The sequence below is a fragment of the Carassius gibelio genome, chromosome B11, assembly GCF_023724105.1.
Source record: "Carassius gibelio isolate Cgi1373 ecotype wild population from Czech Republic chromosome B11, carGib1.2-hapl.c, whole genome shotgun sequence".
NCBI classification, from domain to species: domain Eukaryota; kingdom Metazoa; phylum Chordata; class Actinopteri; order Cypriniformes; family Cyprinidae; genus Carassius; species Carassius gibelio.
Window position 1 is genome coordinate 5,565,409 of NC_068406.1, and position 17,746 is coordinate 5,583,154.

The window sequence follows — 17,746 nt, forward strand, 5'->3', positions numbered from 1 at the left end:
TCTCAAGAACAGCACACAGAGTCTCTGCCAAATGAAAATGGAGTCAGTTTAGCAATCACGCTAGTTAGGTCAGATCACTTAAGAAAAGACTTTTCATTTTCACTATTATGACAGTGCCACATTAGTGAGATATGATTATGTGCTAATTGTCTGTTGTGCATTCAGTCTGTTGAAATTCATGTAGAAAAATCTTTGCTCGTTAAAATTCATAATGACAGCTCCATATTGCTCTTAAATCTGCCTCGCAGTTATTGAATTGTCATTTCTGTACATTGCACAGACATGATCATCTTAAACATTTCTTACTGTAGATTGTGTGAGAATGTTAAGTCATGTCCATTATGTTTCATAGAATTTAACATACAACATGCATTAATTAATTAATTAAAATATAGGAAGATTATCATATTTAATATGTAAAACGTAAAATGTCACTACTGTATTTTTATGGTAAAGTTCTGGAAACCCCAGCTGCTGCTCTTTTTAGTTTTACAGTGTAGTGAACATCATGTAATTGTGGTAAAGGGATGATTCCTGGAATCATGTGTGTGTTGACGAGAGATGTGCTTTTACTTTACTAAGTGAACACATGCACCATTCCCACCATGTTTTCACAGACGCACATCGATGGAAGGACTCGAGTCACGGAGAGACGTGAGCTGAAAAACACCCAGAAAAGCCTGAAGACGAAGGTCAAGTAATCGTACTCAACCCTGCTTCCATCTGGAAGATTGATTGATTCTGAGAAGAACATCAGATCCACAATTAAATCAGATTTCACTCTCAGCGTAATGCAGTGAATGTAATCTATGAAAGGTCAGTGATGGTGAAACGTGTGTGTGTTGGTTCTCAACAAGACCGTGGAGGGAAAGCAGTCACACATTCTGGAGGGGATTGACTATTCATTTCTCAAAACTCATCTTCTCATGTGTCTGAATGACTTTGGGAATACATTCTCCCTCAGCCAACAAACATAGATTGTCAGGTCTATTTTCATCAGAGGCGAAGAAAAGCTTTTTGGCAAGGTGTACTTTACAGATGATTTTTCACATTGGTATCATTGGCTCTCAAATCTATTTCTTCATTACGATGCGTCCTGGGTGAATGTGTCTCGCTGTTCATTACATGTTAATAGATTTCTACAGAGGAATCAATACTGGCCTGATGAAGCAGCCCTCGCTCCTTCTCTCTTATTTCTCGCACACAGAGAGAAATTATTATCATGTTTATACATGGATGTGTGTGTGTGTGTGTGTGTGCTGCATTTACAAATAATAACATCATTCCTCCAGTCTTCAGTGTCACATGATCTTCAGAAATCAGAATAATATGATGATTTACTGCTGGAGAAACATTTCTGATTGTTTGTAGTATGCTGAAAACAGCTGAGCAAAATGTTTTCGGGTTTCTTTGATGAATCTGATGTATAGAAGAACAGCATTTATCTGAAATATCAATCTTTTGTAACATTATAAATGTCCTTATCATCACTTTTGAACAATTAACAACATCCTTGCTAAATAAAAGTATTAATATCTATAATGTCTTTCCCAAAGAAAGGCTTTTTTGTAAATAGTAAAAATATTTATACATTTTACTGCTTTTGCTTATCAAATAAATTCAGGCTCGGTGAGCAGAAGATAATTCTTTAAAAACATTCAAAATCTTTCTGTTCCAAACAGATACAGATATAGATGAGATATTGAATGGATGTTGCATTATATTAGTGTTGAGTGTTACTCTATTAATCTGAGCACCTTTCATTGGTCTGTGGAGATCAGTGTGATGTTCAAGGGCGATCAGTCGCAGATCTCATTCGTGCCACTTTACGTGATGCTCCACACTTGCTGAACACAATATACAAAACACATGCATATCTGCTTTTTAACCTTTGCATAAAAGAATTTGATTTATTTGTACATCTTCAGACCTGTAGTATTTGGTTTCAGGAATGCACACACCATTTTACTTGCAAAATATCTTCTTATTTCTATGAATAACTCCTGCTCAGATCACATGCGGGCGCCTCAGTCTCAGGAGCGCTTGTGGAGAGGCTCTGATAGTAGCATGTGAGGAAGAGAGAGAGACAGGAGGACATTGTGTGGGGATGAGGCGCGTTATGTAACCTCAGCTTCGGCTCACATGCCAGCCAATGTGACTCCAGATATCTGCAGAGAACAGCGAGCAGAAAAGTGGGCCGGAGGTGAAGCGAGGGAGGAGCCGAGCGTGCGATGCTGCAGGGACAAACACAGACACACGTTGTACTCGAGCTGTACTGATGTGGTCATGGCCAGCGTTATCATGTCCCCATGAAGCCCTCTGCTTGTTGATTTTGCAGATGCTTTGCAGTGTGTGCTCTTTCACATGAGGTGAACTGGGAATGTGACGCTGTTGAGCTACAAAAAGGACAAAAGCCACCATTCATGAAACAAAAGCCGAGTGAATTTCTGTGGAAACCTTTCATGCAGCATTATTTCACACGCTCTGGCATTGAATTGCTTATACACGTCCCGGGGAGCCCTGTACAGTAACGTGGGGTGAGTATTAACCAGTCTGGAGAAAGAGAGCTGGAGACTTTACTACAGGAGACGCAGCATGCTGGGAATTCATCAGAATGCACAGCTGCTTCTGAACGGCCATCAGTGGAGAGAGATGTAAGATGCAGTTACAATATCAACCAGCAGGAGCTATGTGTTCTCTGACATGTTTAAGACACTAGAAGAGTATGTGCGCTTTCAGATGTACTTCACAATAACACAAAGACACAGCTCACCTAGATAAAGACATTCATTACAGACCTGTTGTTTTTATTCACAGCTAGTTATAAATACTACAGGCTTAACAGGCCGTCCTTAACCTGCCATTTTCTGCATTTTACAATACAATAATAATAATAATAATAATAATAATAATAATAATAATAATAATAATAATAATAATAAACTAGGTGTTTCACCCACATTTTTAATTACAAATTGTCTTTTGTTTTGGTAAACATAATTAGCATTCTTCTGATTATTATTATTTTTCCTTACAGTTTACTATCCTATTTTTCTACCATTTCTGGACATTTTGTCACCATAACACCTGAACTAAACACACACACACACACACACACACACACACATTTGTTTTGAAAGGATGTTTCCTATAGGTTTGCCATTTCTGCCTATTTTCCTATTTTGCCTTATTTAATAATAATAATAATAATAATATCTCAAGCATGTATTTTGCATCTTTAAGGTAGTACATATTACAGTAATGAATTGTAACAGCATTGGTCATAGTTTGCCTGTTGAGGCAGAGACACAGTGTAGCCAGCAGGTGTCAGCATTGCTTGAGTTATTTACAGAGAGACTGAGAGAGAAGGAGTAGTTTTATGCAAACATGAAAATGATTTTATATGTTTCTCTTCCTTGAAGTACCACAATGTCCAAGTGACTATTTCCCTTTTAATAAAAGTGTATGGGGATGAAAGCTGACGAGCCTAAAGAAAAAAATATAATAATAATTAAATTAGCTCATATGACAGCATGTTTCCTAACTTCTGTAATCAAATAAAAGCTTTACGTCAGGAACTGACACATTTGTGACCCTGGACCACAAAACCAGTCGTAAGGGTCCATTTGTTCACAGTTTTTCTCAGTCACTTTGGTGCATTTCTCAAATCAGAAATGAAATTCTCAAAACTACTTGTACAACCTCCACATCATCTAGTCATTTATACACATCATAAAACCAGATTCTCATTCTTTTGAACAAGTTGCGATTGCTTTTGAACATTCATGCAATTGATTATGCACATTTATCTGCAGTTTCCTACATTGTCAGTTGCTAATGTCATGTCGCTCAATGTGTTATATAGTTTTCTGTGCAATCGTCTTACCCCTCAAAACATCTAGTCTTTAGTTCATCGTATAATATATATATATATATATATATTACACATTATTGTTAGACTTTTTGTAAATTTGGCATGAATTGTGCAAGTGAATCTTTACTAATGTAGATGATAAACCAATGATAAACCATTTCTCTGAAATAGCTCAAAGGTTCATCTCATGAATCTTCAGCTGAAAAGCTTTTACTTTTACTGTATAGACAGAGGAAAACAAGAGTTATGAATTCTGAAAATTGACTTTTTTCTGTTTTCATCTCTGGGCCCATATTTACAGTTTAGCACAACATCAGTCTGTTGTGACCGTACCTTTACAGTTTTTCTCAGTCACTTTGGTGCATTTCTTAGATCAGAAATGAAATTCTCAATAAAAAGACAAGAAAAGTCTATCATTTTGATATGGGGTAAGCTTGTGTGAAAATAAAATGTAAGCATTTTAGAAACATGTTCATTTACTGAATGGTTACAACAGACCAATGTTGTGCTAATTGTGTATAGTGTTTTGAAAATGTGACTACAGATTTGACAAAAGGATGTTAGCAATTGAAAAAAAAAACTGTAATCTAATCTAATAATCTAATATGGCATACTGTTAATACAGTTACTGTCATCCACAATGATGCCATAGAAAAAAAAATAGATCTGCACACTGTTATGCTCCCTTTATAAAAAAAAAAAAAAAAAAAAAAAACTAAAAATAGCAACGTTTCTGTCAAAGATAACACACTGATATGTTTATTGACATAAATCATTTTGAGAGATTAGAACTATAGATTTTGAGTAAGTTACAGGCTGTTGCAGGGAATCCTTCTGAAGCGGTGCTGTTTGTATTAATCGTTTTGAGTAATAAACATAATTTTTTTTTGCAAAATTTTAAGAATGATTTGAGAAATGCACCAAAGCAACTGAGAAAAAATGTAAATTGAGATTTATAGCCTACATAATAAATGTTATAATAAATAATCTCTCCATTGATGTACGGTTTGTTAGGAGGACAATATTTGACAACTATTTAAAAAATCTAAATATTGAGAAAATCTCCTTTTAAAGTCCAAATTACAGTTTTTCTCAATCGCCTTGGTGCATTTCTTAGATCAAAAGTGCAATTCTTGATACTACTTGTACAAATTCCAAATCATCTAGTCACTTGTGCACATCATTAAAGCAATTTCTTATTCCTTTGAACAAATTGCAATTGCTTTTGTACATATTGCAATTGATAATGTACAAGTGTCAGCTTTTTTCCACATTTTCAATTGCTCATGTCATGTTGATCAAAATGTAGTAAATGGTTCTCTGTTGAATAGTCTTACCCCTCAAAATATCTAGGCATTAGTTCTTTGCATAAGCCATTACATGCAAAATTGTTGAACTATTTGTCATAAACTGTCAGACATAGTTTTACACATTTTTTTTATTAGACTTTTTGTACAAAGATGTGAATTGATGAATCGTGCAGGTGAAATTGACCCTCACTCAAGGAATGTAAAGTGTTAGTTCAACCAACAATCAACCAGTTGTCTAAATTGCTCAAAGGTGCATCTCATGAACAATCAATTGGGAAGCATATATAGACAGACCACAACACAGAGTTGCAACTTTCCAACAATGGATGGACCAGGAAACGAACAGGGTCAACAGCCAGGAGGAAGAAGAGGAGCAAGGATGCGTGGTGGAAGGCAAAACAGAGGACGAGGCAGAAGAGGACATAGGCGCATATCTGATGACATAAGGGCCACTATTGTAGACCATGTTGTCAATCATGGCCTTACTATGGCTGAGGCGGGTCGAAGGGTGCAGCCGAACATTGGGAGATCAACCGTGTCCTCAACAGTGATGGGAATAATGGCGTTATAAATAACGGCGTTACTAACGGCATTACTTTTTCCAGTAACGAGTAATCTAATTGATTACTCTTCTCATCTTAATAACGCCGTTACCGTTACTGCCAAAAAATGCGGCGCGTTACTATAACTGATGATGAAGCTGTTTTTTTTTCATCAGACCAACTACATCTCTGAGCGAGAGGCAAATACTTTTTTTTACTGTTCTTCCTTGGTTAGTGGGCAGAGCACGAGACAAGCGCATAGCTGACGATTGGCTGAGGTAGAGTAAAATTTCATTGTAAGCCAATCAGAGGTAGATTTGGGCGGGTGTTCGAAAGCACGCATAGTAGTGATGGGAATTCGGCTCTTTTGACTCAGCTCACTGAAAAGAGCCGGCTCTTTGTCTCACAAACGGCTCTTTAAATGACTTTGACTATAATATTTCAATTTTTATTATAATTATTTAATTTCTATAGGCTAAATTTGAAAAAATAGAGTTGGCTCTTCAGATATGCGAGCCAGCTCCCGAAGTTCAACTAAAAGAGCCGGCTCTTAGAGTCGGCTCATTCGCGAATCGCGAACGACTCATCAAAAGCTCATTCGCGAACGAGTCGATCCATCATCACTAACGCTCATTCGCGAACGACCCATCATCACTAACGCTCATGAATTGCGAACAACCCATCATAACGCATAGTCGGACAGGACAGGACACACAACGAACAACACAAGCCAGTCAGTCAACGAGAGACCAGTATGGCGACGAGCCCAAATAATCCAAAAGTAGCCTTCTCTAAATGGAAGTATATACATTACTTTTTCCTTCAAGAAATTAAAGAAACAATAAAAGGAAATACCAAAAGTTCCCAAAAATCTATCGTGTTATTTGCATTGATCCACTATATAAGCATAATATCTACATACATGCCATTTGATTGGAGGCTAGTCTCACTTTGTCCCACAGCAACTTTTTTTTCAGATGTGTGTACAATGTTTCATGTTTCTGTTAATAATGTATTGTATTAAGTGTCCATTTCATTATAATATTCAGATTTATCATAAATAATTGAACATGCACATGTATTTTAAGTTCCTTTAAAGAGGGGTAGAGGTGGGGTCACATTTGAGCATTTAAAATTTAAATTTACTTGAAAGTAACGCAAAAGTTACTTTCTTAAGTAACTAGTTACTTTTAAAATTTGTAACTGAGTTACTAATTTAGTTACTTTTTGGAAGAAGTAACTAGTAACTGTAACTAATTACTTTTTAAAAGTAACTTGCCCAACACTGGTCCTCAATAGTTCAAACGTTTCGAAGAGAGAACCGGTATGTCCACCAATGTACAGTGCACTGTTACTGTATATAAGCAGTATACTGTATACTTCCTATAATGCTTCCTATTACAGTAGTCCACTTGTATTTCACAGCATACATAAATATACTCTATACAGATAGATACTGCACTTTACATCCACCCAACTGTATGTTTTACAGTAAAATGTGTTTGCATAATTTTTGTCTATGTGAAAGTGTGCAATGCATCACTGCATTTGTCCCCACATAGGACAGCAAAATTACCACAAACCGGTGGCAGAGGACGCCTTTTCACACCTCAACAGGAAGAGGCTATATGCACCATGGTCCGAGCAAACAATGCTATGAGACTCAGGGAAATACAAAGGACCATTATAGAAGACAACGATGTCTTTGAAAACATCCGTACTGTTAGCATCTCAACCATTGACAGGGTGCTGCATAGAAACCAGATGAGTATGAAACAGCTGTACCGTGTACCATTCCAAAGGAATGAGGACCGAGTTAAGGAGATACGGTACCAGTATGTACAGGTAAAACATATATCTATGTAACTATTTTACAGAATAATTTTATTGTGATACATAGTACAGTAAGCATAAACTGCACACACTTCCATCGCTGTGGAAGGAACATACAATATATGCACATTTTATGTCACTCTTCCTTACCAAAACTAATTCAACTGTGTCCTGGGATATAGCGTATAATGGAGTTGGAATCAAGTGAACCCTCTCACAACTTTGTATACATGGATGAGGCTGGCTTCAACCTGACCAAATGCAGAAGGCGGGGTAGGAATGTCATCGGTCAGAGAGCTACTGTGGATTTGCCAGGCCAAAGGGGAGGAAATATCACCATGTGTGCTGCTATTTCAGAGCATGGCGTCCTAACCCATATCCCCCTTATAGGACCATACAACACCCAGCATCTACTCAACTTTTTAGAGACTCTCTACAGGGCTCTCATCCCTGATGATGAGAGGGGTCTGTTTAGAGAGGATTTGCCAAAGTATGTTGTCATTTGTGATAATGTGAGTTTCCATCAATCAAACATCATAAGGCAATGGTTTGTGACCCACCCGAGGATGCTCATAGAATTCCTTCCACCTTATTCTCCATTCCTTAACCCAATTGAGGAGTTCATTTCAGCATGGAGGTGGAATGTGTATGATCATCAGCCACACACACAGATGACCCTGCTGGCTGCAATGGATGCAGCATGTGAGGACATCACAGTAGATGCCTGCAGAGGATGGATAAGGCATTCCAAAAGATTCTTTCCACGTTGCATTGGAAGGGAAAATATCCGGTGTGATGTGGATGAGAATATGTGGGCCGACAGACAGGAACGTAGAGACAGCACTAGAAACAGTGCTGCAGGCAAAGTTGTGCCTTAGGGGTGTTTCCTGTGTTTTAGTTTTTATTTTACTTTGTGCCCCTTGTCTTTTTCTTACTGTAAATTATTTTGTTGTTTTCTTTCATAAAGTAGCACTAGTAAAGCTGTGAAAAACAAAATCAATTTTGTCTCTTTCAATCAATAACCCACATAGAGTAATATGTATATAGTACTGTTGAAATTGATTTATGCCATAGAAGTGCAGCCTTGTGCATTTTCAGTACAGTAACCGTCATCCAAACTGTAGCCTAAGTTTACATCTGGTAATACTGTCAAAGTATACACAGTTACATTGACAACATGCCTAAACATTTTGACGAGCTTGTTCGTGAACAATGACTCAATGACTTATCATTCTGATGGCACTGACATGATCGTTGGCATGAATATTTACTTTTGAGAGATGTACTAAGGATTTTTAGTGACTGACTAGCTTTAGAAACATATCTATTGTATATTGCAATTTGTACAAATTGTTCTGAGGAATGCACTTATTATTTTGCACATGTTAGGGATGATGTGAAAAACGCACCAAAGCGACTGAGAAAAACTGTAAGTTCTTCATAATGCATATTACTAAATAAAATTAAGTTTTGGTATATTTACGGTAGGAAATTTTAAAAATATCTATATGGAATATGATCTTTACTTACAGTTAACAGCTTATACTTAACAATCTTCATTGGTCACACAGTTTCTGAGAGCTGTCTCTCAAACAGCAGAAGCACACACCAGATCTGTACACCATACACTAATTCTGGAGCTTTGACTCAGTCTTTGTGAAATAAGAGAGGGAGAGTGAATGAATCCGTGTGAAAGAAAAGGGAGGGAGAAGGAAAGAGTCAGGATCATGACAGTGCCCCTTCCTCAACTAGCTTATTGAAAATCATCAATGAGCGAACGGTCCAGGATGTCCCGGGACGGGATACAACCTCTCTCCTCTGGGCTATAAACCTCCCAGTCCACTAAGTACTGTTGACCCCGACAGTGGATGTCTAATAAACTACAGGGGAGAGATCATTTCTACCCAGCCAAACACGGCCGTTGAGCAGCAATAAGCGCCATCGCGACAGCTGCTATCCTCGCCAAGCCACACATCGTGGCCAATAGACCGTGCAACTCCGAGCATGCCTTGCTCGGTACACGATCGTGCCGCCCGAGACCGAGCTCTCGTCGAGCGCTGGATTGCAGCAGAAAGAATCCAACCACGGCTCAGTCTTTCACCACGGCGTTCCGGCCGAGTGGCAGTTTGAGGCCGCTTCCTCTAGCGGGCGCAGTCTAATACATTTCCAGGCGAAGACGCAAAAAAAAAAAAAAAAAACCAGGTTCTTCTTTTTTCTTCATTGGATTTTTACGGCAGTTTGCATTCAAAGTGTTGCATCCAAAAGCAGTTTTGCGGCTTAAGTTTTGTTAAACTACGTCTTGACGTAGTTCCGTCTTCTTCTAGTAGCGTTTTATGGCGGTTTTGGCAAACCAACGTAAAGGTGCATTACCGCCACCCGCTGATCCGGGGTGCGGATCCCGCATAGATTTGGACTACATATACACCGTTCCGTCGGATGATGATGCCACTTTTTAACCACGAAGCCAAAGGCATTAGGTTAGATTATTGTAATGCCTCGTTCTCAGGCCTTCCAGCTAAATCGTTGAGCAAGCTTCAGTATTCTGCCGCACGCTTGTACTTCTCCTCGCGAACACATTACACCTGTTCTTTCACAATTACACTGACTTCCCGTAAACGTGAGAATGGATTTTAAAATTCTTATCTTAACATACTAGGCACTTCATGGGACTGCACCTGAGTATCTTTGTGAACTCATCAGTCCTGATATTCCATCACGCTCTCTTCGTTCTACTAACTCTCTTTCACTTCACCAGCCATAATGTGAGCTAAAGACCATGGGGGAAAGAGCCTTTTCATATAAAGCCCCTAAGCTATGGAATGTACTTCTTCTGCACGTCAGATATGCACCTATGTTGGGCGATTTTAAAAAGTTGATTAAGTCACATTTATTCAAGACTACCTGTCTTTAATGAATTTTTGTATTGCTTTTGGCGTTTGTTCCTACAAATAAAATAATAATAATAATAATCATTATTATTGTTACATTCGCCTTACCGCGCACGTTTAAACCTCGCCGAAATGATACAGACATAAGTTCAAAAAAAAAACAAAAAAAAACGTAAGTCTCTGGATAAAAGCGCCCGCTAAATGCGTAATTTAAAATTTTAATTTCCATGCAAGTCTTCTGGTAGGACCAAATCATTTAGGGACCTATTTTAGCAATTCACTGGCGTGATCACCCAAAATTAATCTAAAACGCATCTGCCCTCGTGTTTTGATGCAGGATAGCAAGTGTGAGTAAAATTACCATCGCCTTTTAAGGACCGTAATATGGAAAAACCGGAAAGTAAATCTCTTTAGAAACCACTTGGAAGCGAATAGCACATAACTGCTGTTAACCCATTTGCTGCAAGCATCGCCAACGGCCCCACTCTGTTTCATTTTCACAGCACGTTAAACATCACTCTCTTACTTGATCTGGATAAACCGCGCATCAATCGAAGTCCAAAGACTTTGGCTTTTATATTTGACCAATATTTCGATAAAACATAATTCCAGTGATTAATTTTCCATCACGTCAGGAAAACTATTCCTATTCCTGAACGGTAAACGTCAAAGCGTTAGCTCGTGGACAAATGTTGATCACGGATCTAGTCAGAAAGAATCATGAACAGAAACCTCTTTATTTTGGGTATATAATTTCTGCCTCCATGCCAAAAATGGGGGGTGTCTGGTAAGGGGTTAACGTTACTGCTACAATCATGTCTTTCGGTACAACGCCTTACAAGACTAAACATGCTCAATCGTTTCCAAAAGCCTCTGTTTCCACAGTCCATAATACAACGTGAAAACAGCGTTCCAAACGTATCCGCTCGGGAGTCCGTCTAAAGAGCCCGGAGGCCAAATGAGAGGAAAGATGCTTTTCCAACAGGAACATAATAAGGTGGACAAGGCCCGAGGAATTGTCAAATCAGGCAACAAATTGCTAAGCCGGTAACACAGTAGGCTACCCATCCATTTTTAGCTTGCCTCATCAAATATTACTAACACTTTTTACTCTTCCCACAGCCAACATCTACAGCAGCCGAAGCAAGTAGCCTTTCATGTACCTCCTCACTGCCGCAGCAGTGTCTGCTCCCGCAGGAGCCTTTCCCGTATCTCCCCACCGCCGCTGCAGTGTCTGCTCCCGCAGGAGCCTTTCCCGTATCTCCCCACCGCCGCAGCAGTGTCTGCTCCCGCAGGAGCCTTTCCCGTATCTCCCCACTGCCGCAGCAGTGTCTGCTCCCGCAGGAGCCTTTCCCGTATCTCCCCACTGCCGCAGCAGTGTCTGCTCCCGCAGGAGCCTTTCCCGTATCTCCCCACTGCCGCAGCAGTGTCTGCTCCCGCAGGAGCCTTTCCCGTATCTCCCCACTGCCGCAGCAGTGTCTGCTCCCGCAGGAGCCTTTCCTATACCTCCTCACTGCCGCGCAGTGTCTGCTCCCACAGGAGCCTTTCCTATACCTCCTCACTGCCGCGCAGTGTCTGCTCCCGCAGGAGCCTTTCCTGTCCCTCCACACTGCCGTAGCAGTGTCTGCTCCCGCAGGAGCCTTTCCCGTTCTCCCCACTGCCGTAGCAGCGTCTGCTCCCACAGGAGCCTTTCCTACACCTAAATATATAAAAAAAAAATAAAAAAAAAATCCCACCCATCACCTCCGCCTAAAGGCATGCCATGCATCCGAGGTTGCGGTGATAGCATCATGTATCGACAATAGCCAAGACGATATTAGGCCCATTCTCCAACCAACGTTTTTTATAATAATCATTAGGTGGCCTACCTTAATTCGGCTATCAAACCGCTCCGTTATCCCATCTCAGCACTGCATTTCCCGCTCGCCCCTGCTCTCAAAGGATGACGTGAGCCCGTAGATTAAAAAAAAATAAAAAAAATAAATAAATAAATAAATAAATAATAATTTCACTGGACAAGCGAGATGACCGTAGTGCCAACTACATGAACTAGCAGTATTTAAATATAGTATTTATACTTAATACCAGTGTATCAGTACGTCCGAAAGTATATTTTTTGATTATTGGTGATTCCATAGGCTCTTTTCGTGCACCTGCATGGTCAAAATGGTAAATAGTAAGCTCAGACAGTATAAAGAATCTTTCTCTTACTCCACCCATGCACGATTACATCGTTGATATGTACCATCGATCTCACGTGCTGACAATGACCACATCGCCGATACATGGCACCTATTTGGGGTACACTGGCACAGGAAATCCAATTTATTTTTGCACGCTTAATTTCGGATACTATGACCGCTCCAAGATTTTTCCAGACTCATTATCGGAAGCAGCTCATTGGATTCGCTAAACTATTATTCAAGTAAGCCTCACAGCGTCTACCCTCGTAGACAAATAAATCATCCTTAGTATCGAACTCCCTGCCAGGCACTGCAAGAGGGCTCCCGGTTGAACCAACCTTTGCCTTCTCCATTCAACTATCAGCAAAGCTTACTCGTTTGACATCGCAAGTATTAAAATCCTGCCAGATGCTTTCCCACTTAATCAATCTTGGACTTTCCATCCGACCACCAGCGAAGCTTACCCGATTAAAAAAGGCCGATTAACCAAAAAAAAAAAAAAAAAGCAACATTTACCTATCGAACACCAATGAGTACAATGCAGCCCAAACAAATTTTCCCTCCGATGGCAAGATGTACCCATCCAATACCGCAAGTTACGCTTTCGCCGAACACTAACGGGCTCTTCGCAGATAAAACAATTTCAATTTTCCCTCCGATGGCTGGAGAGACTACCCATCTGGTGTCGCAAATTTTAATAAATATAATAAATAAAAATAAATATAGAAAATAAATAAATAAATAATATATAAAAAGACACCGGATGCTGGCCATAGCCTCCCGACCAGATAACCTTACCTTTTTCAATCCTATGGCCGGCAAGGCTTCTCTCTTCGATGCCAAGAGCTTGAGCTCCCATCGGATGCTGACGAAAGCCTCCCGGCCAGACAACCTCACCTTTTCCATTCTGCGGCCAGCAAGGCTTACCCGTTCGTTGCCAGGAGCTCACACTCCCTTCGGACGTAGGTGAAAGCCCCGGCTACCTGCTTTGCCATTCTGTCTTACGTACGGAGAGGTTTACCCATCCAATGCACGGAGTCAGGGCTCCCATTGAATGTAGGTGAGAGCTTCCCGGCTAGACAACCTTACCTTTTCTGTCCTTTGGCCAGCGAGGCTTAACCGTTCTATCCGGGAGCTAAGCTCCTGTCGGACGAAGGTAAGAGCCTCCCGGCCGGACAACCTTTTCCGTCCTTCAGCCAGAGAGGTTTACCCGTTCGATTCCTGGAGCTAAGCTCCTATCGGACGTCGGTCCGAGCCTCCCGGCTAGACAACCTGACCTTTTCCACCCTCGGCCAGTGAGGCTTACCCGTCCGATGCGAGTGCTCCCATCGGATGCTGGCGACAGCCTCCTGGCCAGCCAACCACGACCTTACCACGTGGTTTAGGTTACAAACCTACAAGCAAGCTGTTCAAATGCTGCAAGTACCAAACACACAATAAACTCTCCTTCTTTCCTATGGTCGCCAAGGCTAACCCGTCTCTTGCCGGGAGTAGCAAACTCCCTTAAAACGCTGACGACAGCCTAACGACCACACAAACTTACCTTTTCCATCCTACGGCCTGCGAGGCTCACCCAGTTTTGTCCCCGCCGGACGCTGGCAAGAGCCTCCTGGCCACCTATCGTTACCTTTTCTGTCCGCCATCCGGAGAGGCTTACCCGTTCGATGCGTGTGCTCCCTTCGGACGCCGGCGAGAGCCTCCCGGTTAGACAACCTTACCTTTTCCTTTTCTATGGTCAGCGAGGCTTACCCGTTCGATGTGTGTGCTCCCTTCGGACGCTGGCGAGAGCCTCCTGGACAGACTTGCTTTACGTTTCCACTCTACGGTCGGCGAGGCTTACCCGTTCGATGTGTGTGCTCCCTTCGGACGTCGGTAACAGTCTCTCGGTCACGCAACTTACCTTTCCATTTGACGGTAGGCGAGGCTTAACCATCCGACGCTACGAGTCTCGTCCTCTCGCCAAATCCTGCAAAAAAAAAAAAAAGGCACCCTCAGCTACTCTCACATCTTTTAACCCCGTCTGGCGAGGCTTACCCGTTCGATGTTCTGAGTTAGAGGCCCCATCGGATGCTGCGAGAGTCCTCCCAGTCGGGTTTTCCTTTCCAACCCTCCCCGTCCGCCGAGGCTTACCCGTCTGTCGCGTGTGCTCCCTTCAGACGTCTGGCGAGAGTCTCCCGGACGGGCCTATGCTTGCCAGCCGCAAGCGAGTCTCATCCATCCGATGCCGTGAGTCGGGATCTCCCTTCGGATGTTGCCAGAGTCCTCCTTGTCGGCTAGCCCAAAAGCTTTTTATCTGCCAAACCGAGAGGACCCAGACGTCCGTCATCCTGAGTCTCAATCTCCTGTCGGAGGCTTCATGGGCCCTCTCGGTCAGCGTTAGGCCCTTCACCCACTGAATAGCAGGGGCTACCAGCCAGTAGGGCCCGTACGCCGACACCGTGACCTATTCCGGTCGAGGCAACTCGGGTCCTCCCGGTCGGGCACCACAACCACGCTGCTCCTCCTCATCGGCCGGTAGGGCTCACCGTTCCAACGCCAAAAAGCTCCAGTTGAGCATCGGCCCGAGCCCTACCGACCGGGCGCCAACAACCACATAGTTCACTAGCTGCAGCCGGTAGGGCCTACTCTCCAAACTCCCAAGTCGCTCCCTCCGGAGTACGTAGGCCCTTCCAGCCTGCCAACGAGTCAACTTCTCAGAAACCAAATCAGCCCCCGCCAGTTCTCTGCTTTTTTGGGGGGGGCATTCTTTAACCCTTTCGAGTCGATTAACGCATATATGTGTTTTGAGTCATTTTCTCCTGATAACCCCGAAAAGAACTTAAATTACACTTTCAGTTTTAATCGTACAGATAAGAGCAATACATCAATCGAATCTGTAAAGGGTCTATTTTTTTTTTGGATACAGACATAATAACAAAAAACCTTTGTGCACTTATAAAATAAAGATAACAACAAGGTGCGCTGTCTACAGTCTTTGTCTCCGCTGATCGTCATGTACAAACATTTCATTAAAATGAACTGTAACTCCGTGAATACTCAAAGAAGAGACATGAGAGAGATATCTATAGAAAGCCTGGAATGTCTACTTTTAAAATAAACAAGTGCTGCCGAAAACAAATATTCTGAGATAAAGTAATCCATATGAAAACAACGCAATGTCTGTTTTTCATATCTCCGCTCATTATATCTAATGTGACCACGCCCCCGCGCTGAACGCGCTATTCAGATTCAAACTGAAGCGCGCGGCTTGAATACGCCCACACAGAAGAAAAGGCATTGAGACTGTTCTTCAAGTTTTTATTTTATTTTACTGTTTGCTTCGCGATGAGAGGAATAAGACATAAATCACTCCAAAGAGATGTGATGTGAGGATTTGACAAATGGATTTCCTCAGAAAAAAGAATGAAGCACTTTATTCAGCAGAGATCATAAACATGAGTAAGTCTCTTTTTATTTATTTGTACTAGTTTTCACATAAAGTGTAAACATTTTACTAGTTAGACTTTTTCCAAAGACTTTTTCCAAACTATAATTCCTGACTAAATGTATAATCAAGTGAAACATTATGAAGTTTCAATAACAATATACAATACTATACCATTCAAAAGCTTGATGTAAATAATATAAATGTGACAAATAGAGATAACTCTAACAAATGTAAAAACAATACAGTTCTTTCGATTTATTCCCCCTAAAAAAACCTGAAAAATATTATCAGCTCTTTTCAACATTAATAATAATAATAATGATGATGATGATAATAAATGGGGTTTATTTGGTAGAAAATAAGATTGTTAAAAGGATTTCTGAAGGATTGTGTGACTGAAGTAAGGATGCCAAAAAAAATTGTTTGAAAGTCAGCTTTGATTGTTCCTAATAAACTGTTTAACTGCTCCCCCAAGTGGATATTAAATTATGTTGTGGGATAATTAAATATATTCTTAATAAACTACAAACATAAAATTATATACTTTTATTTTGTTCTCACATTCTTTCTTGTAAGTCCTCCCTCAGAGTGGCACAGTTGAATGGGAGGCTCATTATGCAGCTCATTATGCAGCTCATTATGCAGGCCTTTGTCTTCTCAGGTGTAAATCACAATGATATTCATGATAGTTGACGCCTACTCGCATGTGACTTTTACCAACAAAAAGTGTTTTAGAAAATTTAAATCAATATATTGTTTTCTGTGAATGAGTAAACAAGATGATTTTCACATCATTCAGAAAGAAAAATTCTAGGCTACAAGCTCCAGTTCTCAACTTTTCCGGCAACCAATTTTATGTATGTGTTTTATTGCCTTATTCAAGTGATTTAACATTTTTAGTTTTTCACTAACCATGCATAACATTTTTTTTCTCAAAAATACAATCATGTACATGCATGCATTTCACATATTATTATAGCCCAGTTTGTGCTGATTACAGTGATATTAGACTTTACCCATTTAGATATTTATAAGAAACTGAAAAAAGCACAAATGTCAGGGCATGACAAAACTTCTCCAGGCCCCAAAAATACCCTTAGACTCCAGAGGGTTAAACTGGCGGCAGTCCTCTTGTACACTTGCCTTTTTGGGGGGTACTCTAGGTTCGGGCAATTCCCGAGCTCGGAGCCCTTCCCCGGACAGCACGCCAAATACGCATACCATACCTCAGCTAATTATATGTAAGCGTGAACTAGTGAAATGGAATTATCAATGAAGATTCGGGAGGAGCGCGTCAGATACTTAGCCTAATCATCACAGGTGGACCACAATCAAGTAATCAATCACACAGTATAAATATCGCTGACTTACCTCTATCCATTGACGGTTTATCAGCATCCCTCCTCCACCCCATCTCCTCACTTCAAGTTCACTTTACAATATACGGGGAAGGGGGGGTACTCTAGGTTCGGGCAATTCCCGAGCTCGGAGCCCTTCCCCGGACAGCACGCCAAATACGCATACCATACCTCAGCTAATTATATGTAAGCGTGAACTAGTGAATCTTAGAAATGCGAAACGGACCAATGAAACGGGGGCCACCTTGTGGGAGAGCGACTGGAGGGGCAGGATAAGGGTAGAGAGCCAAAGTCTCAGATCGCAAATATATCTAGGGCTCTTGACTCTGCG

At 41.1% G+C, this 17,746-nt stretch overlaps 1 protein-coding gene across 1 annotated transcript; it reads left to right on the forward strand.

Moving 5' to 3' along the window:
- Positions 1-7,293: 7,293 nt before the first annotated feature.
- On the forward strand, positions 7,294-8,677 carry LOC127968065 (uncharacterized). Its single transcript, XM_052568942.1, has 2 exons — positions 7,294-7,571; positions 7,742-8,677. Exons 1-2 carry the CDS (start codon positions 7,362-7,364, stop codon positions 8,435-8,437), a joined length of 906 nt encoding a protein of 301 aa, XP_052424902.1. The 5' UTR covers positions 7,294-7,361; the 3' UTR covers positions 8,438-8,677.
- Positions 8,678-17,746: the final 9,069 nt, after the last annotated feature.